This window comes from Equus quagga, chromosome 1 (genome assembly GCF_021613505.1).
Source record: "Equus quagga isolate Etosha38 chromosome 1, UCLA_HA_Equagga_1.0, whole genome shotgun sequence".
NCBI classification, from domain to species: Eukaryota; Metazoa; Chordata; class Mammalia; order Perissodactyla; family Equidae; genus Equus; species Equus quagga.
The window spans coordinates 129,657,699-129,679,040 of NC_060267.1; the positions used below are offsets into that span (position 1 = coordinate 129,657,699).

The 21,342-nt window shown below is 38.5% G+C and overlaps 1 protein-coding gene across 1 annotated transcript; it reads left to right on the forward strand.

Moving 5' to 3' along the window:
- Positions 1-620: 620 nt before the first annotated feature.
- On the forward strand, positions 621-19,887 carry ARF4 (ADP ribosylation factor 4). Its single transcript, XM_046676736.1, has 6 exons — positions 621-957; positions 9,737-9,817; positions 10,287-10,396; positions 14,913-14,984; positions 16,687-16,812; positions 18,933-19,887. Exons 1-6 carry the CDS (start codon positions 891-893, stop codon positions 19,017-19,019), a joined length of 543 nt encoding a protein of 180 aa, XP_046532692.1. The 5' UTR covers positions 621-890; the 3' UTR covers positions 19,020-19,887.
- Positions 19,888-21,342: the final 1,455 nt, after the last annotated feature.

Here is a 21,342-nt window from a genome sequence, read left to right on the forward strand (position 1 = left end):
TCGTCTTCACAGGTCAGGGATCTGACAGAGGATTAGACATGTGACCTGGCGTGGAGGTCGAAGGGTGTAGGCCTAGCTGCTTAATCGGTGGCCACAGCCTCTTCGCCTGCACGCTGGCTTTTAACCGCTTATCTCTTGGGAAAGCAGGGCACGCCTGCACCGCCGCGACTAGGGCAAGCGTCCGGCCCGCCGAGTGAAACGCGTCCGTGCGCAGGACCAGGGAAACGCCAACACGCGCTGCGTTTAACACGGGGGCGCCCAAAGGGCGGAAGGAACGGAGGTTCACGGCCTAACCCACAATGCACAGCCCGCCTTTCCGGAAGGAAGGACTACTGCCTCCTGGACGCCTTTACCCTGCGGCAGCGTCACGCTTTGAGTCTGATTGGAGGTGACGAAGCGAGGCATTGTGGGATTCCGACTGTCTCCCAGTACGCATGCGTTCACTGGCCTCGCCCTACTCCAGAAGCCACGTCCGGGAGGCGGCGGCGGCCAGATACGCACGTCAGCGGAGCTGGCCAATCCCTTCCGTGCGCAGGCGCAGTGGTTCGGGCAGCACCGGAAGCGCAGGGGGATGGGGCAACGGTGACGCGATTCTGTCCGCGTTGGAGGGGCCGGGCCGCCGCCAGTCGCCGCGGCTGCCGCGTGACGTGGCACAGCCGAAGCCTTAACACCGGAGCCGGAGCTGCCGCGCCAGTCGTCCAGCAGGTCCTCGCCCCGTTAATTCCTGTCCCGGAGCTTCGTCTGACGCGCCGGCTAGCGAGCCGCCGCTGCAGCCCTCTCTCCCTAGCTCCTCTCCCCTCTCGCTCACTTAGCCAGGAGCTTGAAAGGAGGCGGCCCGGGGACGTCCCAGACCCCGTCTGCTCCTGCCCATCGCAAGTGCCACTACCGCCATGGGCCTCACCATCTCCTCCCTTTTCTCCCGCCTCTTCGGCAAGAAGCAGATGCGCATTTTGATGGGTGAGTAAGGGGCCGAGAGGCGAGGCCAGGCTCCCGTGGGGATCGGCGAAGCCCGGGTGTCTACGCCTGGGGCGGCCTCGGGGCCTGTTTTCTTCTTCGCCCGCTGTGGTGGGGGAGGGGCGGCGGGCAGGGGGTCGGGAGGAATTCTTAAGGGGGAACAATGGGGCGAAGGGGGGCTGCCGGCCCGGATCTGTCGAAGAGGCCGGGGACAGGGCCGGGGACAGATCTCCGCCTCCTGGGTTTGGCTTTCTCTCCTTATCTTGTGGAAAGCCGGACGAGACTGGGCGGAGATCTGGGGGAAGCGAACTCCGGGATCTCGCAGAGCCCGGAAGACACTGGCGAGGCTCGTTCTGAGAGCGCGAGCTGGCTCCCGTCTCCCGCGGGTGTGGGCAGCGGGCGGGCGGGAGGAGAGCGGCTGCAGCCTTCCTCCTCCCCCTTTCCCCCCTTTCCGTTCCGGGTGCGCGCTGCACACTCCAGTGGTGTGTGAGCGAGCGGTCACCGGGAGCCGGGAGCCGGCTGGGGCAGGAAGTGACCGGCCCAGTGCGGTGGCAGGGGAGCGAGGAAGCGCCTAAGGTTTCGGAGGAGTCCGAGTCCTCCGCGCTCACTTCTCTCAACTTTCCTTCGCGCTGAATTCCGCTTCATGTTTTTTTCTTTTCCTTATTAATATCCTTGAAAGCTGAGTTTATCATGAGTATGTTTTTTTGGGCCACTCTCAAAAACTAAATGTATTTGGTTTACTCTCTTTGGTTTTCAAACTAATTTTTATTTGGCTGGCTAAGTTTTAATGAAAACAAACTTTTAGAAACTAGTTTTTTTTTTAAAGCCGATAACAGATTTTCAGTAACTGAACATCGTAACGCTTAATTTTAGGGTAGTTTTGTTAAATGATAATCACAGAGATTTTTTTTTTTTAATTCTTTTGGAAAATAGGCTTAAAAAACCCCCCTGATTTTCAGGGTTGGTTTTGTGCTCAGCTGGGGAAGAAGGGGCTTGTCACTTGGTGATGTAAGCAACCCCTCCCCCATGTAGTGTGCGCAGTGCCTACATCACAGCTGAGCTCCGTGGACCTCAATAATGCTAACAGGAGCCCCTCTAATTTTAAACATTGAAACTTGTTGGTTCATTAGTTTATTTTCTAGAGAGTGGGGAGGAGGTTTTATTTTCGAGTTCCACTACCACTGGAAGTTTCCCAAAGCAAAGTTCAGTAATATTTCAAGGTGTATAAAGATTCAGGGTATAGGTTCCTTTTTCACTTACTTGTTATTCTATCTTCTTCACAATTGATGAAACAATTATTAATGATTCATTCACAAGGATAAAATGTTTTCTCTTTCACAGTTTCTCAGGTTTTATAAATGAGGAAAGAATTTAGGAGGGCAAGCATGTTATTTGAGCTTTAAAAGTGGCCGAAAATTGGCAGTTTAAAAAAGAATCTGAAGTCAGTGGGAGGACTTTGGACTGTGGTAAATGAATTTCCAGCCCCTTCCTTAAAAGACATAACTAGTATGTGGTTGTGTTCCTGGAAATGTAGCATGTTGGCTCTTTTACTTAAGATTTACTGTAAATGAGTTGCTACTTTTCATTTCCTTAGTCTTTTGTGATGGCTGAAAGTTGCAGAGGGAGAAGAGAGGTAGAATTATGCTATAAGCACTTTCCTGTATTTACCGTATTAGGGGAACATTTCTCCCCCTACCCCCTCAAAATAATGATTGAAAGAAAACGGAAGAGAAGTATTTATCTTTGTGCATTTATGCAGGGGATAGAAGTTATGATTTGGAATTATTCTTTTTATGTTAAATGTTTTATTTCTCAAGTTTGCTATTCTTATTTTGCACTTCAATTTCGGAATAATCAGGTTTCCTTGATTAAAAACACTTCAGTCACACGGTCCACTTTTATAGTAACTCATCAAATGAACTCTAACCATATAAAGGGTATGTCCATAGATAGAGAAAGAGGTGATTTGGAAGTTTGGTAATTCTTAAATTTTTTTTGTCTAGCTTTAGGAGTGACTGCATAAATAATAGGTCACACTCTCTTGCTCTCTCTCTCTCTCTTTTTTTTTTTTGAGGAAGATTGGCCCTGAGCTAACATCTCTTGCCAATCTTCCTCTTTTTGCTTGAGGAAGATTGTCACTGAGCTAACATCTGTGCCAGTCGTCCTCTACTTTGTATGTGAGAGGCTGCCACAGCATGGCTTTCAGAGCAGTTGTGTAGATCTGCGCCTGGTGTGCGAACCCTGAGCCACCCAAGCAGAGCATGGGAACTTAACCACTACACCACCAGGCGGGCCCTAGGTCACTCTTACGGTGTCTGCCCCCATTCAAATATTAGAATTGCCAGTTGATGATTGTTTTTTCCATATTAATATTCTCTGGCAACTGTGTGTGCTTCCTTTTGCTTCATAAGGCTTAGATAAAATTTATGCCTTCTTGAGTTAGTGACTTTTTCAGACTGTACCATTTTAAAGTGTTCTTAAAAGGTAGCAGTTAGCTAATGAATCTGGTTTGCCAAATTACTGTGGAGGTGTTTTTAATTTTATTCCTATACTGGCTTTCCCAAAAGTTGAAGAAATTTAAAAAGGTGTTTGAAGTTACAGTTTGTAGTTAACTAATTAAAAAATTAAAAACCAACACAATGTGCCATTAATGTCATTTAAACTGTAGATTGACAGAAATTCTGTAGTAGGGTCTTTTAAAGAAGAAATCACTCATGTCAATGTTATTATTGTGCTTAAGTTCAAAGACAGTCAGTTTTCACCTTAGTTTCTCATGCAGCCCTCTTTTATCCTATTTTAAATCTGATCTCTGTATCTTGATCCATGATAAGATATAATTTTGGTAAATGACTCCCCAAATTTTGTTTATATCTGAAATCACTAATGTATTCTGTAGAGGAATTATTAATTCCACTTTCTTTGAACTTGCAGGTTCTTTCCTGTTGCAAAGCTGAAAAAGCATTGCTTTCTAACTGATTGCGAGTATTAGTTATAGTTCTATATTGCCTTATATGTGACTGTGGTTTTTTGGGACCAGAGAAGTTCAGGAGAAAGGATACTTCATTTGCCAATTTGAAAAATATTATCAGTGTTTTAAATGAGGCTTTAAGCTAGAGTGGCATTTCATACTTTCCATACATTTTCCCTAGCATATTTGGTTAATTCATTTATTATGTAATTTTAAGTGTTTTGTCCTGATTCTAAAAATAGTATGTAATTTTTGTTAAATTTAGAAAACACAAAAAAGAATGAAGTGATAATTACCTGTAATTCCACCATTCCACTGTTATTAATATTTGTTATACTTACTCTCAGCCTTTTAAGAGAAGGCTTTTGTCCCTCCAAATTTTACTTGTGTTAATATAGTTTTGTTCTTTTGTTTGTTTGTTTTGCTGAGGAAAAGTAGCTCTGAGCTAACATCTGTTGCCAATCTTCCTCTACTTTATATGTGGGTTGCTGCCACAGCTTGGCTGCCAACGAGTGGTGTAGGTCCGCACCTGGGAACTGAACCTGGGCTGCTGAAGTGGAACACGCTGAACTTAACCTCTAGGCCACAGGGTCAGCCCCTAAGCGTTTTTTTAATTAAGAAAAAAATTACATGGGGGCCAGCCTGGTGGTGTAGTGATTAGGTTTGTGTGCTCTACTTTGGTGGCCCAGGATTCACAAGTTCAAATCCCAGGTGTGGACCTACAACACCGCTCATCAAGCCATGCTGTGGTGCTGTCCCACATACAAAACAGAGGAAGATTGGCACAGGTGTTAGCTTAGGGCCGATCTTCCTCACCAAAAAAGAAAAAAGAAATTCACATAATCCCAATTTAGTCGTTTTTAATATATTCACAAAGCTGTGTAGCCATCACCACTCTCTAAATTCTAGAACATTTTTTTCAGCTGAGAACAAAACCCCATATCCATTAGCAGTCACTATCCCCTCAGACCCCCCCATTGCAACTGCTCATCTACTTTCTGTTTCCATGAGTTTGTCTATTCAGGATATTTCATATAATGAATTCATACAATATGTGGCCTTTAGTGTCTAGCTTCTTTCACTTAGCGTAATGTTTTCAAGGTTCATCCATATTATAGCATGTGTCAGTACTTCATTTTTATGGCTGAATAGTAATCCCATTCTTAGGATATACCACATTTTGTTTATTCATTCATCAGTTCATGGAAATGTGGTTGTTTCCACTTTTTGGCTCTTAGAAAAAATGCTCCTGTAAACATTTGTGAACCAGTTTTTGTGTGGGCATATGTATTTAAATCTCTTGCATAAATAAATACTTAGTAATGGGATTGTTGGGTCATATGTTAGCTGTGTTTAACATTTTGAGGAGCTGATAAACTGTTCCAAAGCAACTATACCATTTTACATTGCTACCAGCTATGTATGAGGGATCTAATTTCTCCATGAGACCTCTGGTTTTGAATATCTGTCGTACTCCTCTGATTCTGGGGACATTTCTGAACCTCAGATGCTGTAGCTGAAAAATGAAGGGTTATTGTGAAGATTGAATTAGAAAAATGTATGGAATCACTTAGTATTATCCTTGGAACACAGTAAGCACTCAACTTTAAATTATTTTTAAATTACCCTGGGAGCTGGCCCCCTGGCATGGTGGTTAAGTTTGGCATGCTCTGCTTCGGTGGCCTGGGTTTGTGGGTTCAGATCCTGGGCATGGACCTACACTGCTCATCAGCCATACTGTGGTGGCAGCCCGTATATAAAGTAGAGGAAGATTGGCACAGATTAGCTCAGGGCTGATCTTCCTCAAGCAGAATAGATGAAGATTGGCAGCAGATGTTGGCTCAGGGCTAATCTTCCTCAGCAAAAAAAATTATTATGAAGTTGTATTTCAGGCTTTCTTGTAGAAAATTTAAAAGATAAAGGAAAACAAGAAGAAAAATATCCTCTGAAGGTTTACCCATCTAAAAGTATACTTTTTTCCCGTAGTCTTTTTTGTTTCTGCATTTGTTTTTTCTCCAAGTTGAAATAATTGCAATCTGGCTTCTTTAACTTAAGATGTAAAGATTTCTTGCTGCCGTATTTTGGTAGACATACTTTTCAATGTTCGGCAAAGATTTTTGGGATCGTTTTGGTGCTAACACTTTGGTCAAAGTGCAGGTCCAGTAAAGGAGAACAAGTAATTCCAGTATATCTTTGAATACAATGGCTTGTTTATGGGAGTGAAAGGGAGGGAGGACATTACTGCACTGTACAGATTAGAGTCTTATCTTGGCCAGTTGAGAATTGGTTATAGTTTCATTTTGTGGAGAAATCTCATTGCCAGATATTGCAACATTAAGGAAATGCATACTTAAGAAATGACTAAAGTGGCACGAAATTGTTAAGCCAACACAGGTTTGAGTAAAGAACTATCTAAAGAGTTTTAAGTGATGGTATACATTATTTTGTGCGTCTTAAATCTCATAATAGAAATACCTTTAAAAAAAAACTTCTGGTTTGCATTTATACAGCACTATTATTTTGGGTGCAACTCAAAAGATATCTTCGTAATTTTTAGAATTTTGTATGTGGCTGTGAGCCAATTGACTGTTTTCTTAGAATTTTCATTTTAAGAGTAATTTGTGGATGCTTAGAAAACCTATGGCTGCATTATTTTGTCAATGCTTTCTTCTTCTCTCTTTTTTTTTTTTTTCAATAAAAGTAAGTATATAAAATATATTCAGGGGCCGGCCCGGTGGCACAGCGGTTAAGTGCGCATGTTCTGCTTCAGTGGCCTGGGGTTCGCCGGTTTGAATCCTGGGTGCGGACATGGCACCGCTTGGCACGCCATGCTGTGGTAGGCGTCCCACATAGAAAGTAGAGGAAGATGGGCACGGATGTTAGCTCAGGGCCAGTCTCCCTCAGCAAAAAGAGGAGGATTGGCAGCAGTTAGCTCAGGGCTAATCTCCCCCACCCAAAAAATAAATAAATAAAAGGATAAAATATATTCAAGGCTCTTAAGTGATTGTCTTTCTGATAGATAGGTGAGGAGGTCTAGCCAGCCCAACATTGTAATAAAGGAAATGGTGCTACTTGGGAAGTTTTTTCTTTTTTAATAGAGGTAACATTTATTGTGTTAAAAAAAATCCTAACGATATAGAAGTAGAAGAATATTAATTCTGTGTACAAATTTAAAACTTTAATTAAAAGAAAAATTGGATTACCTACATGCTTTTTTATAACTTGGCATGTGAGTAGTTATATAATCATAATTTGTCCTGGATTTCTTCCATTCCTTGTTAATATTTTTGGATTTACATTATGTTTAAATGGTGGTATGAGGTCCAGTTGGAGCTCCAGTGAGGACTTTCATATGCCATAGTTCTCCAGACCTAACTCTGGTGTTTTTTCTTTTTTTTTTTTTTTGAGGAAGATTAGCCCTGAGCTAACTACTGCCAGTCCTTCTCTTTTCGCTGAGGAAGCCTGGCCCTGAGCTAACATCCGTGCCCATCTTCCTCTACTTTCTATGTGGGTTGCCTACCACAGCATGGCATGCCAAGCAGTGCCATGTCCGCACCCGGGATCCAAACTAGCAAACCCCGGGCCGCTGAGAAGCGGAACGTGCGAACTTAACTGCTGCGCCACCCGGCTGGCCCCTCTGGTGTTTTTTCTAATCAACACCTCAGTTTCTGTTCCTCTGACTTGAGCTTAATTGTACTTGGATTTAGTTAAAGGTGAGTTTTGCTTTATTTTAAAATTTGATCAAAATCACCTGAGGAGGACTTATGTTCTCAAGAGACTTAGCTTTTTCAAACAATGAAAAGATCATATCGTTCATCCCTGTTTTCCGTATTTTTACTGAAGATGCCAAACTTTAAGGTTCCTACTTTTGTTTCTTTGTGTATTTTTTAGAATTATGTTTTCTGATCTTTTTTTTTCTTTGAGGAAGATTGGCTCTGTGCTAATGTCTGTGCCCATCTTCCTCTATTTTATATGTGGGATGCCTGCCACAGCATGGCTTGCTGAATGGTGCCTGGGTACGTGACCAGGATCCAAACTGGTGAGCCCCAGGCTGCTGAAGTGGAGCACGCAAACCTAATCTCTATGCCTCTGTGCCATCTCCTGTTTTCTGATCTTTTTAATATTGTTCCATACTCAAAAAATGAAACACTTCCTTGTAACAGTTGGTTTTTCTTATGCCCATGGGTGAGGGTTTAGAGTGGGCTTCTCACTCTGACTACTAAATGTCATAGTTTTTTTGGAAGAATCAACCTGAATCCCAGTATGAAGAAGTGGGGCACAGAATTCGATTAGAGGACACAGGAATAAGAAGGCATAAAATGCCCGCGTTTCCAGGGAGATCTTCAAGCTACATTTTTAGGGTACAGAGCAGAAATGGGTAAAAGGAGTCTGAATTCTCTGTGGCCTTTAGTTCTGTCTTGGACTAACTGATAAAAGTTAAACTTATTTGCATAGGAATGTAAATTAGATAAGTGAGGTGATTTTGTTTTTGTTTTTTGTTTTTTTAAACTTGATAGATTTGGTTTTATGTGCCAAGTCATGCTTTGATTTAAATAGTAAAAAGGCATCCTTGCTGAAATCAATACTCAGTTGAATTGATTTCAAAATCTGTGATAGCATAAATCCAGGTGGCCAAATGTGATGTCCTTAAAACGGTGTTGCATTCAATGGCATTATTAGATATTGACCTTCCATTTATGAAGGCTTTAGCAAACAATATAGAATATGCAGGTTTTGAGAGGTTCATACTTAAAACAAGTGTTTAATTTGCTTTTTGCTATCACTGTAATAAAAGAGGTATACCTTCTTGTTCTAGTATGGATTTTTTTCAAAAACAGGCACATTCCTCCCTACTTGTATCTGCTTCAAAGGAATCATTTTAAGAATTTAGACATTACTGACATTGGAGATGAATATGATAGGGCCATTTTTACAGCCCCAATTAACCACTCTTTTGTTCTCATTTCTGCACAGTTGATGTTGGAATGGATTTAGGTAGGGGTAAAATTGGCCTCACCTCCCTTGCTATATCATGTAACTAGGGCATAGTTATATATCCCCCCCTGAGCATCAGGACTTTTTACCCAAAATTTGCTCTTTATGTAAAAGGAATTTGAGTTTATGAATCTTAAAGATAATTCTTTACTCACTTGTTCTTATGTGTTCTGTGATCGAACTTCTTTTTCTTTTTTTGCTGAGGGAGATTCGCCCAGAGCTAAACATCTATGCCAGTCTTCCTCTGTTTTTTGGTGTGTGGGCCACCAGCACAGAATGGCTGCTAACAGAGCAGTGTAGGTCTGCACCTGGGAGCCAAATCTGGGCCGCCACATCAGAGCACGCTGAACTTAACCACTAGGCCACCAGGGCTGGCCCTGTGATTGAACTTATAATTTGTGTTTTTAAAAATGGTAGTAGTTCATAGAATTAATAAGAATTTAGGTTGGAAGAGATCTTAGATTATTTGAGGCAGTCCTCTTATTTTGTAGTTAATTTCTTTGGCCTCAGTTTCCTAAAGTGAATTGTTTAAAGGCACTTGACTAGTTGGTGGCAGAACACATCTAGAGATTACAGCCTGACTAAGCCAGATACTCTCTTCTTTTCACTATACCTGCTGTCTCTAGGTGTAGAAAGAAAAATGGAAAGGTTTTCTATAGAAAATGTTGCTTTTGGGAATCAGAAATGAGGTAATTTCATTTCTAACTCGTTTGTGCTTTGACCAGTGAACTTTTGCTTTCAAACTATAAATTTGTTGTAAAATTATTCCTTAGTGTGTGCTTTGGGTCTAGATTTAAAAGCTTTAATGTCTCTTTCTAGTTGGATTGGATGCTGCTGGCAAGACGACCATTCTGTATAAACTGAAGTTAGGGGAGATAGTCACCACCATTCCTACCATTGGTAAGAATTTTACTGATGACTTTAATTGATATCATAATATATTGTAAAGTGAAATTGAACACAGTTTAATTTTGAAAGTCTCCTTTTCTTTTTTTAAGGCTTTTTTAAAGAGCAGTTTTAGGTTCACAGAAAAACTGAGAGGAAACAGAGATTTCCCACCAGCCCCCTGCCCCTACACATGCATAGCTTCTCCCGTTATCAGTGTCACTCACTAGAGTGGTACCTTTGTTACGATTGATGAACCTACATTGACATAATCACCCAAAGTCCATAGTTTACCTTAGGGTTCGCTGTTGCTGTTGTACATTCTTTGGTTTTGGACAAATGTGCAATGACATGGATCCATCATTATAATATCTTAAGTTTGTTTATCTAGTAAGACTTTAAAAAAACAGTTCTGAGAGAATTATATAAGAAAGACGTTTATTTTCTTAATGACATTATGCACAACTTTTTTTTTTCTTTGTAGGTTTTAATGTGGAAACAGTAGAGTATAAAAACATTTGTTTCACAGTATGGGATGTTGGTGGTCAAGATAAAATCAGGCCTCTCTGGAGGCATTACTTCCAAAATACCCAGGTAAGCCATGCCATACATTTTTATAACTTTCCTTTATATGTTTCATACTCTGAAGTTTATCATCATCTACTGTTTAACTGGGTGTGTTGGTGTTTACTGTATGAGTTGGCATTCTTATCACTACTTCCATATTCTTCAGTGGACTCTCTCACTCCTGCCTCTGAAGGCTAAATTACCTAGGATGGAAGAGTTACATAGCCATCATAGTAATACTTTAGAAGATTGGGTGCAGGTGGAGGTGGTTCTCAAGATTGAATTAGATGTTTCATCAGTAGTTCTATTGGTTTCATTCTTAGCTTAGAAAATAAGATCTGTATAACTTTCTGTCTTTGTAGGTTTTAATGAATATAAGAAAATTAACAGTCCTTCATTTTGCCCAGTTAAGTGTTTACTTTATTAAAATATATTAAGAAAAAAATATTGAAGTAGATCTGCTTTGTTGATTTGTAAATTTTTAAAATATTATCATGCAATATATATAATACCGGCATGGAAGAGACTTTAGTGATCTTGTAGAGCAAGAGTTCTCAAATCTGGCTGCACGTTAGAATCACCTGGGAAGCTTTAAAAATCCCAAAGGCCTGATCAGAACCCCAGACCACTTGAAGCAGAATCTTTGGGCATATAAACTAGGCTTCAGTAGTGCTTCTCAAACTTTAATATGCATATGAATCACCTGGGTATTTGTTAAACTATAGATAATTCAGTAGGCCTAGCTGAGTAAGGTCTGAGATTCTGCACTTCTGGCAAGTTGTCAGGTTGTGGTGCTGATGCTGCTGGTTCGGGACCATACTTTGAGAAGCAAGGTTCTAGTACCATGTTTTTCAACACCAGCATTGTTGACATTCCGGGCTGAATATTTCTTTCCTGTTGGGTGAGGGGAGGGCTCTTGTTTACATTGTAGGATGTTTAGCAGCATCCTTGGCCTCTACCCCCCAGATGCCAGAAGCAAGCTACCCCCTCAACCCTGTTGCAACAATCACAATGTCTCCACATATTAGAAGATGTCCACTGGAGACAAAATTGCTCTGTCTCGAGAACGAGTGCTCTAGTCTAACTCTTACATATGAAGAAACTGAAGCTTGGAATGACTAGGAGAGCTGGTTCTTCTCCTCCATTTCTGTTTAACCTGATTCCAACTTAGTTGTGTTTTCTACCACGTGAGCGATTTCTCATCAGTTTTTGTTTACTACTGGAGTAGATAAATTTTTTTTCTTAAGTAATGTGTGATATTACAAACATTTCAGGGGGCTGGCCCCGTGCCCGAGTGGTTAAGTTTGTGTGCTCCGCTGTGGCTGCCCAGGGTTTCGTCAGTTCGGATCCTGGGTGTGGACATGGCACCGCTCATCAGGCCACCTTGAGGCAGCGTCCCACATTCCACAACTAGAAGGACCCAAAACTAATAAAATATACAACTGTGTGCTGGGGGGATTTGGGGAGGAAAAAAAGCAGAAAACAGAAGATTGGCAACAGTTGTTAGCTCAGGTGCCAATCTTAAAAAAAAAAAATTTCATATGTTTAAGATTTGCAGATGTCATTCTTGGTCTCCAATTATTATAACATTATATACAAGTGAGGTATATTTGTATGGCAATGAATACCCTAGCTGAGTGGCTGGAACAACCAGATTTAAGTAGTATGTCGGGGGCCGGCCCGGTGGCGCAGCGGTTAAGTGCACACGTTCCGCTTCTTGGCAGCCCGAGGTTCGCCGGTTTGGGTCCCGGGTGCAGACGTGGCACCGCTTGGCAAAAGCCATGCTGTTGTAGGTGTCCCACGTATAAAGTAGAGGAAGATGGGCACAGATTTTAGCTCAGGGCCAGTCTTCCTCAGTAAAAAGAGAAGGATTGGCAATAGTTAGCTCACAGCTAATCTTCCTTAAAAAAGAAAAAAAATTAAGTAGTATGTCATGTTAAGTAAGTGGCATGCTTTTTTATTAAAAATTAGAATATTTCTGTTCATTAGCATAGCTGTGATAGAAAAGATGATATGAGTAACATGCTTTAAAAAACTTTATTATGGAAATTTGCATATATACACAAAAGTAGAATAGCATAATAAACTTGTACATATCTGTTACGGAACTTCAGTTATTAGGATATGACCAGTATTGTTTAATTAATACTCCTGTCTCATGTACTTCACCTTTTGGGTTTATTTTAAAGTAAGTCATAGTCATTTCATTTAGGAAACATACTTTTGAACTATATCTAGGTATGAAGTAAACCTTTGCTAATCTTAAGCTTTATAATTTTTGACTAAGAGTAACCCTGGTCTTATCCTTAGGTTTGTTTAGAGTGCTTTGTAATTTACTTTGAGTTCTTGAGATTATGCCCATTCCTGGCCTCTGTGGATCACCGTAGAGTCAAAATTCCAACTTCTTCCTAAAGAGCTCATGCCTGCTGGCAAAAGCTTTATGTTACGTGGTGTAATCCCAGCCAAGCTCTTACAGCTAGCTGGTCAGTTCTTTTAGCTATAAAATTTAAAAGAAACTAAGTATGCCATTTAACCATGTTTCTTACTTATATTAACAATCCTGGACACAATGCATATTGTAGTAAATTCTTCTTCCCTCATTAGATAATTCCAGTTATTTTGCTGTTTTACATAATTAAGTAAATATTTGGCCTTTACTCTTTTCTTATAATAATAGCCAGGCTTATCTTTGGAATCCTAGCTTTTCTACACTCTTTATTCTAGGCCATCCCAGGAAATGCATAATGTAGAATTTTTCTTTTGGAGGAAGATTAGCCCTGAGCTAACTACTGCCAATCCTCCTCTTTTTGCTGAGGAAGACTGGCCCTGAGCTAACATCCGTGCCCATCTTCCTCTCCTTTATACGTGGGATGCCTACCACAGCATGGCTTTTGCCAAGTGGTGCCATGTCCACACCCGGGATCGGAACTGGTGAACCCTGAGTGCCTGAGAAGCGGAATGTGCAAACTTAACCGCTGCACCACCAGGCTGGCCGCCATAATGTAGAATTTATTCCTAAAATAAATCTCCCACTCAATAATGTTACTTTGGGACTGATAGCATTCTTTTTACATTTTAAAACAATAAAAATGAATTGTTAGTCCAAATAAAGTTAGATCCCTTTTAGAGGCATTACCTCTTCTAAAGGGGTACATCTAAAAAGGAATAGCCTTGGAATAGGAGGGAAAAGAGGATACAGCATTTGCTCAATGCCTGTGATAAGCCAAGCACAATGCTAGATTCTTTTATACCTCTATGATTACATTTAATCTTTAATCTCATAAAAAGTTGGTGGTATTTTTTATTTTATAGAAGAGGAGGCATGTTCAAGGATTAGGTAATTTATGTAACTAATAAGTAGTCCTGAGATGTGAATTTGGATATCTTTCCACTATGCGATACTGGCCATCCTAGCACCAAAAATTTTTTTCAAAGGTTGGGATGTTTCAAATGATGATTTCCAGTAGAGATAAAGGAAATAGGTTCGAAATTTGCTAAACCAAGGGAAGTTATGTCATTTAATGACTAGCCTAAAATAAGTGTTAGGTACCCTGCTAAGGTCAGTGCTGTGGTAATACTAAGGGGTAAATACAAAATGGTGCAGCTCTTTGCCTTCAGCAGTTTTAATTTAGTTAGTTGTATAAATAAGTAATAGTGTAAGAGTTTGTGATAAAGTGACAAATGATCAAAAATACTTCAGTGGTCAGGGTTGTGAGGAGAATAATATTTAGTCACTTTAGTATTAATAGGAATAGATTTTAGCAAAGTTTAAAAAATTAATCTGCCCTCTCTTGCCAATTTAAAGTTCTTTCCCCTTTGAAAGTTTTTAGAAAAGTCTTAATTCAACTAATTCCTCCCCAATTCCATTTCTTTTGTAGAATAGAATTCTAATATTTGTGAATATCTTAATGGTTACTACCTTCCTTTTTGTTAAGAATTTTTTATTTGATCAAGTCAACCTTGAATTTTTCTTGATAAATTTTGCTTAAGACTTCCTTCCCCTGATTTTAGAGTTGGCAGTCAGCATTCTGGAGCAAGGCTGTCTTTTCCAGATGAAGCATATAAAAACTACTGTAGTATGGCCCCTCCTTCTTTTTATTTTTTTATGCTTTGTGCATAGCTTTGACTGAATAGAATAGCTAATTTAGTTAGTAAACTCATGAATCTTGAGGATCTTTACTTTATTCTTTTTCCTTTTGTCCCCATTTTGTGACTCGTTACTTACACTTATCTGCACTTAGACATGCGAGGGCAGAGGGAATGAGAAAGAGATAAAATTTGTTCTTAGCGTAGTTGAGAAAAATGATCAGTTGGTTAAGAGTAAATTTTTTTTTTTAATTTGAAATAACATTGATAAATTACAGTCACAAATAGTGCCTCAGATCTGTTTTTGGTACTTAGAGCCCTGTTTTCTATTTTTTTTAGTAAGGAGACATTTTCTTTCTAAGATTTAACTCTTGATATGGTTTTGCTGCCTATACCTGTGTTTCATATTTAGTGTGTCCTTTAACTGTTATCATTTATTTAAGCAATTTTTCCCCAGGGTCTTATTTTTGTGGTAGATAGCAATGATCGTGAAAGAATTCAGGAAGGAGCAGAAGAGCTGCAGAAAATGGTAAGAATATGTTGAAAATGTATCCTTTCCAAGATGTGTTTTTCTGGGTGACAGTGGTAGTGTTAGTGGCTGGTACATTTTAACTGTGATTAGATTATACAAATGAACTTTTTGGAGTTGGAACCTTGAGGAACTATCATCACAGGTTCTTAAGAATGCTCCTAAAAATCACTTGTAGTGCTTTTTAAAAAGCTCACAGGAGAGTAGCTACTTCAGTAAGTTGGGAGGAAGGCCCAGCTTGATTTTAGAATGCTCTTTGGGTGATTCTGATGCATATCTCTGGTTGAGGATGTTTGTATTAGTCCAGTCTTTTATTTTGTAGATATAAAATCTATAGTTTTGAAACTTTTGTGACCTAGGAATCCTGGCTCAAATCTCTTGTTCCCAAGGTTATCGGGTTCCGTTTTCTCTATGCTGTGCCTGTAATATATACTTTGAAATGTTTTGTGATAGCAACCATGATAAAGAATGCCACCTGAAGGTAGTAGCATTTGGGTTGATGGTCGCATTTTGGTCTTCCCATATGTTGGATTAATGTTTTCATATATTCATATTGTTAAAAATACTGAGGGGGAAAGTTGTTGAGCAACCTTGCCATGGTTTCAGATATTTACTGAAGTGAGATCTTCTCCTTCATTGCTCCTAGGACTGGAGAGCAGTTTGTAAAACCATTGTGCCAGTGTATGAGTAATGAAGTCACTGGAGGTTTTTTGTCTAACAAGTTAAATATCATCCTTTCTACTCCTTTGTAAACAGCTTCATTGAGATATAATTCACATACCATAAACTTCACTATTTAAAATGTATAAATCAAGGGTTTTCAGTATACAATATTGTACAACCATTACCACAGTCTAATTTTAGAACATTTTCATCACCTCAAAAAGAAATCGTAGAACCATTAGTATTCATTTGCCATTACTTCCCCAACTCCAGCCCACAGCCCTAACAACCACTTACCTACTTTCTGTCTCTATACACATGCCTATTTGGACATTCATATAAATGGAGTCATGCAGTATGTGGTGTTTTTTTCACTTTTTGTTACTTTTCACTTAGTGTTAATTTTCCAGATTCGTCCATGTTGTGTCATGTATCAGTACTTAATTCCTACTGGCTTCTGCTCTTGGTAGTATTCTTGTATTTTTCATGATACTGCTGATGCCCTAATCATTTCATTGTTGTCCTGCTGTAGTCTTGTCCAGCTGGCTGGAAAGGATAAAAGTCCAAAAAGAATCATCATCTAAATACTTTTACTACTAAGTACCATAGATCTTGCCATAAGTATTTATTCCCATATGTGTTTGTTATCCTTGCCAGTCCTAACCGTCAATGAATGATCATACAGGCTGAATGAATGACTTGCCTTAATGGAGTAATCCTTGCCAGTCCTAACCGTCAATGAATGATCATGCAGGCTGAATGAATGACTTGCCTTAATGGAGTAGAGGATGTTTGGCTTGAAAAACAGTTTTGCATTACTTGAAGGCATGTGATTATTTGCTTTGGATTTAAAAATTGATGGATATGAGATTTAAGTTGTAAGAGTACCAGAACTTCATGTAGAGAAATGGGGTTGATATTTAATAATGTACTTAATGTTGAATAAATGATATATATAGGAAGCCAATGTTTTACATAATTTGTTAGAATAATTGGATTCCAGTTTGGTAGTTGTTAATGTCTTAGTTTTTATTTCCAGCTTCAGGAAGATGAGTTGAGAGATGCAGTGTTACTGCTTTTTGCAAACAAACAGGATCTGCCAAATGCTATGGCTATCAGTGAAATGACAGATAAATTAGGTCTTCAGTCTCTTCGTAACAGAACAGTAAGTATTTGGAGGTTCGGATTAACCTCCTGACTCTTAGAATTTTAGGATAATTGTTTAAGCTTGTATTCAGTTTAAATATTTATTAACCAGTTGTCTCCATTTAACAGATGATGTGCACATCATATAAAAAAATACAGTAATATATTCTTGCTTATACAAACATGAGCCCTTTCAGGCTTTATTTCATACCTTTATAAATGTATTCAATTTTACTTCAAAGTGTGTTGATATCGTCTCTATTTTAAAACTTTAAAAATATATCCTTTAAAAATCCAAAGGTTTAAATATCTATTTCATTTGATTTTTGTTAACTTTGTCCTCAAAATGTTTAGTATTGATAAAGATGTGGAAAACTACCATATGAGAATTGTAATATCTAAAGATTATTAATATTCTTACTTTTAAACCTTTTAGGTAGCTCTGCAGCAAATGTTTTGTAATTTGGTTTCCTTATTAAAACACCAATATTTAGCTGCCATATTTTAGATAATATTGTTTTCTATTGTTTACATGTTAACACCAAAAGCTTGTGGAGGGACCTATAATTATGGTATCAAACAAATTTTTTTTCAAATTTATTTTTTTGAGGAAAAGTAGCCCTGAGCTAACATCTACCCCCAATCCTTCTTTTTTTATTGAGGAAGATAGGCCCTGAGCTAACATCTGTGGCCATCTTCCTCTATTTTATATGTGAGACGCCTAGCACAGCACGGCTTGATAAGCAGTGCGTAGGTCCGTGTTCAGGATTCAAACCGGAGTGCCCTGGGCCGCCAAAGCAGAGTGCGTAAACTTAACTGCTGTGCCGCTGGACTGGCCCTTAAACAAAATTTCAATTTAAAGTTATAAGAAATATTATACTTGTGCTCCAGTAGCTTATCATTTTAAATCAGTGATGTAAATATTGGCAAACACAATATACTGTTTTATATATGAAGAGGTATTATAAAGTATTAGTATGGCTTGTGCTTTACAGGTTTTTCACTAACTTGTCAACAAGGCAAATACTGTACTGTGGCATTAACTATGTAGACTGTTTGAGATGTCCCAGGACAATTTAAATAAGGTAAACTGTGAATGATACCGGTTTTCAATGCTGTGAAGATATGAATTCGTGCTTTTTGGCAGCCTTCTAGATTACTGGGGTGTTTGGTATTCAAATAATAATTTGGCAGCATGGTATACTTGCAGTGGCCTTGCAACATTTAAAGCAAGGTCTTCCTACTAAGGCAAAGTACAACTGGTCAATAAAGAAAATTAATAAGAATAAGCTGTCCCTTAAAGGTAATTAAATTGCTTTCTAGGTCTTTTTCTTGGTACTTGTAACTTTTCATGGCATTTCATACAGTTACTGAAGATAAGAATCATTACCATTTTAAAAAGTGGAACATTTTGGGGCTGGCCTTGTGGCCTGGTAGTTAAGTTTGGCACGCTCTGCTTCAGTGGCCTGGGTTTAGTTCCCAGGTGTGGACCTACACCACTCGTTGGCAGCCATGCTGTGGTGGTGACCTACATACAAAATAGAGGAAGATTGACACGATGTTGGCTCAGGGCAAATCTTCCTCACTAAAAAAAGTGGAACTTTTTTTAATGCATGAGATTAAAGATAGTAAAATTATCTGAAAAGCTTGCCTTTAATCAGCAATCCCTGCTCTTTCAAAATTTTGCCTCTTCTACTCTGAACTTATTTTTATGGGAAACGAGGGTTATTAGGACCAGGGGGGTAGTTTATTAGTTGCCATGAATGTTCTTTTCAGATTAACTAGTGGTTAGTTGATTAAATCGAATCGATGAGTTGGAGTAGCTTTAAATATGAGAGGAGTTTTGTGAGAAGCAAGGGGTATGAAAACACTCCCAATCTGTACACTTACTGAGATCATTAAATATAAAACCAATGATTTGTGAGATGTAATACTTTAACACATTTATTTATGCTTAAGGTTGTATATATATATTTTTTGTTTCCTTTTTTCCTATACATTTATGGTAACTGTGGACTAAGTAATACCCCTGGGCAATTGGGAGAAAATATTTAGTTTACTTATTAAGAAATTTTAAACATTGTCGTTATACGTAGTCTTATGTTAATCAAGTAATTTTGTGTTGTCCTTTCTTTACAGTGGTATGTTCAAGCCACTTGTGCTACACAAGGAACTGGTCTGTATGAGGGACTTGACTGGCTGTCAAATGAGCTTTCAAAACGTTAAATGAAACTGGATTCTCTAACCAAGGACATGTTTGATAGAATTGGTCTAGGCTTGTTACCACAAAATTAGTTTGCATCTTGGTTATTAAACAGTATCTGGGACTGGTTTGGGCAGAATATTACAGCGTTTCAACTTATTTTGTTGCCAATTATTGTTTACCAAGTATAATGTTGCTGTTTAGCAATATGCTTGGTTTTAAAGAAATTGTCCTGAACTTGGGAAAAAAAGTGTCCTCTTAATTTTACTTCCCTTAAGCCTAAATGCCTGGACATAGCTATTGTGACACCTTTAAATAAATCTGTTTTGAATGTTTTTTGAGCCCACAACAAATAATGTTTTAAAGTTATCCCCTTGCTACTTTACTGATACCTTTATCATTCCTGGGACAGTCTGCTGATTTTAAAACATGTAGCATTCCATTTGTATTTATTTTTCTCCCTTGCCAAAAAGATTTTCTAATACTGCTTGAACCAGCCAGGGAAATGCTCCAAAACACTATTCAGATCTCTTGCACTGAGGAACTTATTTTTTTCCCCCATTATTGACTCTGGCTTCCATCAGCCAAGCTTACCTTGGTGTGGTTTGGATTTGATAGCTAATTAGTTTTGTGCTGGTTGCGAAGAGTTCATATTGAGATAATTTTTAATATTCAGCAGATTGTCTTCCTTTATATTATATCTTTTTTATGTTGCATGTTGCTTTTGGTATCAGCCTGACTCTTTGCCCAGTATATGATAGTTCTGCTGATGTTTTATTGTTTATTGGTGAACATATCTTCATTAAGAGTTTTTGGAAAACTCATCAAACTCAGTAAGTTTTCTTCATAATCCATTTGGAATTATTCCTAATAAAATGATAAAATATGTAATTGTGTGTGTTCTTATTGAGTCTTGAAAATGTTTGAAATAGATTTTCCTATTTAGCAAAGCTGATTTACATATTTTACATACTGTGAACAATAATGCAGATCCCAGAGAGTTTACTAATTGTTTAAATTGGAAATAAAACATGGGTTGCTGTCATGTGTATAACAAAGTGGGGTGCAACTTCAAAAATTTAGTTTTCTTCGATAAAATACCATTTTGATGCTGTACATTTCTAAAGTCAGATCAAGAGTAAAAAGCTGTAATAAAATGAATTGCCCAAAAAATATGTATGCATGTGTTTGTTTCACAGCTAATGGTAGTTTAAAAAAAAAGAAATTCAGGTGCTGTTTGCATGGCAGAATATAGACTGATGTGCTCTCCTACATAGAAGAATAAAATTCACAAGTACTTTTCTTTTTAGTTTCACAAATTTCAGAACTTCTGCTGAAAGCTGCAGGTGACTAATTCTCAGTAAGGCAGTAAAGGTATATACCTCATGAATTATATCTATTAAGTTATTAGAGACTCAGCTGGACAGTCTTATGAGTATCTTAGTTTTTGTCTATAATGTTTTATGTATTTTATAAACCTTGCTTTTTTATGATTCTTAATTGCTTGTATGGATTGAGATAAATTTGTGGATTAAAATTTTCAAAACTAATGCTTTTAAAATAAGGGATGTTTTTGAATTGTAAAAACAGACACTACTGGATCAGGTGAAAGGAAATTGGAATTAAGTAGTTGATGATTGTCAAACAGGTTACTAAACAGGTGTGTTTAACTTGTGTCATTTGATGTCAGTGCACCTTTCCTCGCCCACTGGATGAATTCTCCTTTCTTCCCTTCAAATAAGAAAGGTCTCACTTCCTGTTGGATAAAACTAAGATACGGAATAGTATGTGTGGTTTTTATGGGGTTCAACTAGGAGATATAAGACTTCAGTAGGTTCAGTGTGAGGATCCTAGTTAAATTACCACTGTTGTGTTCATTTAAAAAACTAAATCAGGTAAATCAAAGGTGCCTTCATGGGCTCTGAAGAGGGCGTAAAGAGAATCCATATAATCTTACTTGTGACCTGAGGCAGCTCTTAGTACCATTGTTGGGAGTGACTACATTAAGAAACTAAAATTGCCTGATTTTCACTAAATGGGTTAAAAAAAAGATTTGCAGGATTTCTTATTCCTTTTTTTTTAAGCATTAACTTGGCAACTTGGCATGTTTTTTACCCCCAAGAAATTACTTTTTCTTCAGTCCTAGTGGTGGTAGTTTTTTTAAAGTCAAATTGAGAAGTTCCTGTTTTTTTTCAAATAGAAGTGAGTAAATGCTTTGGGGAAAAGTATAAATTTAGAGGTAACCCCTAGAATCCTTTCCCTGTTTTAACATTCTTTGCAAGCAATGCAAACATAAAATCACTGTCACTCTCCTGATTGATTGACATGTTCAGTACTCTTATGAAA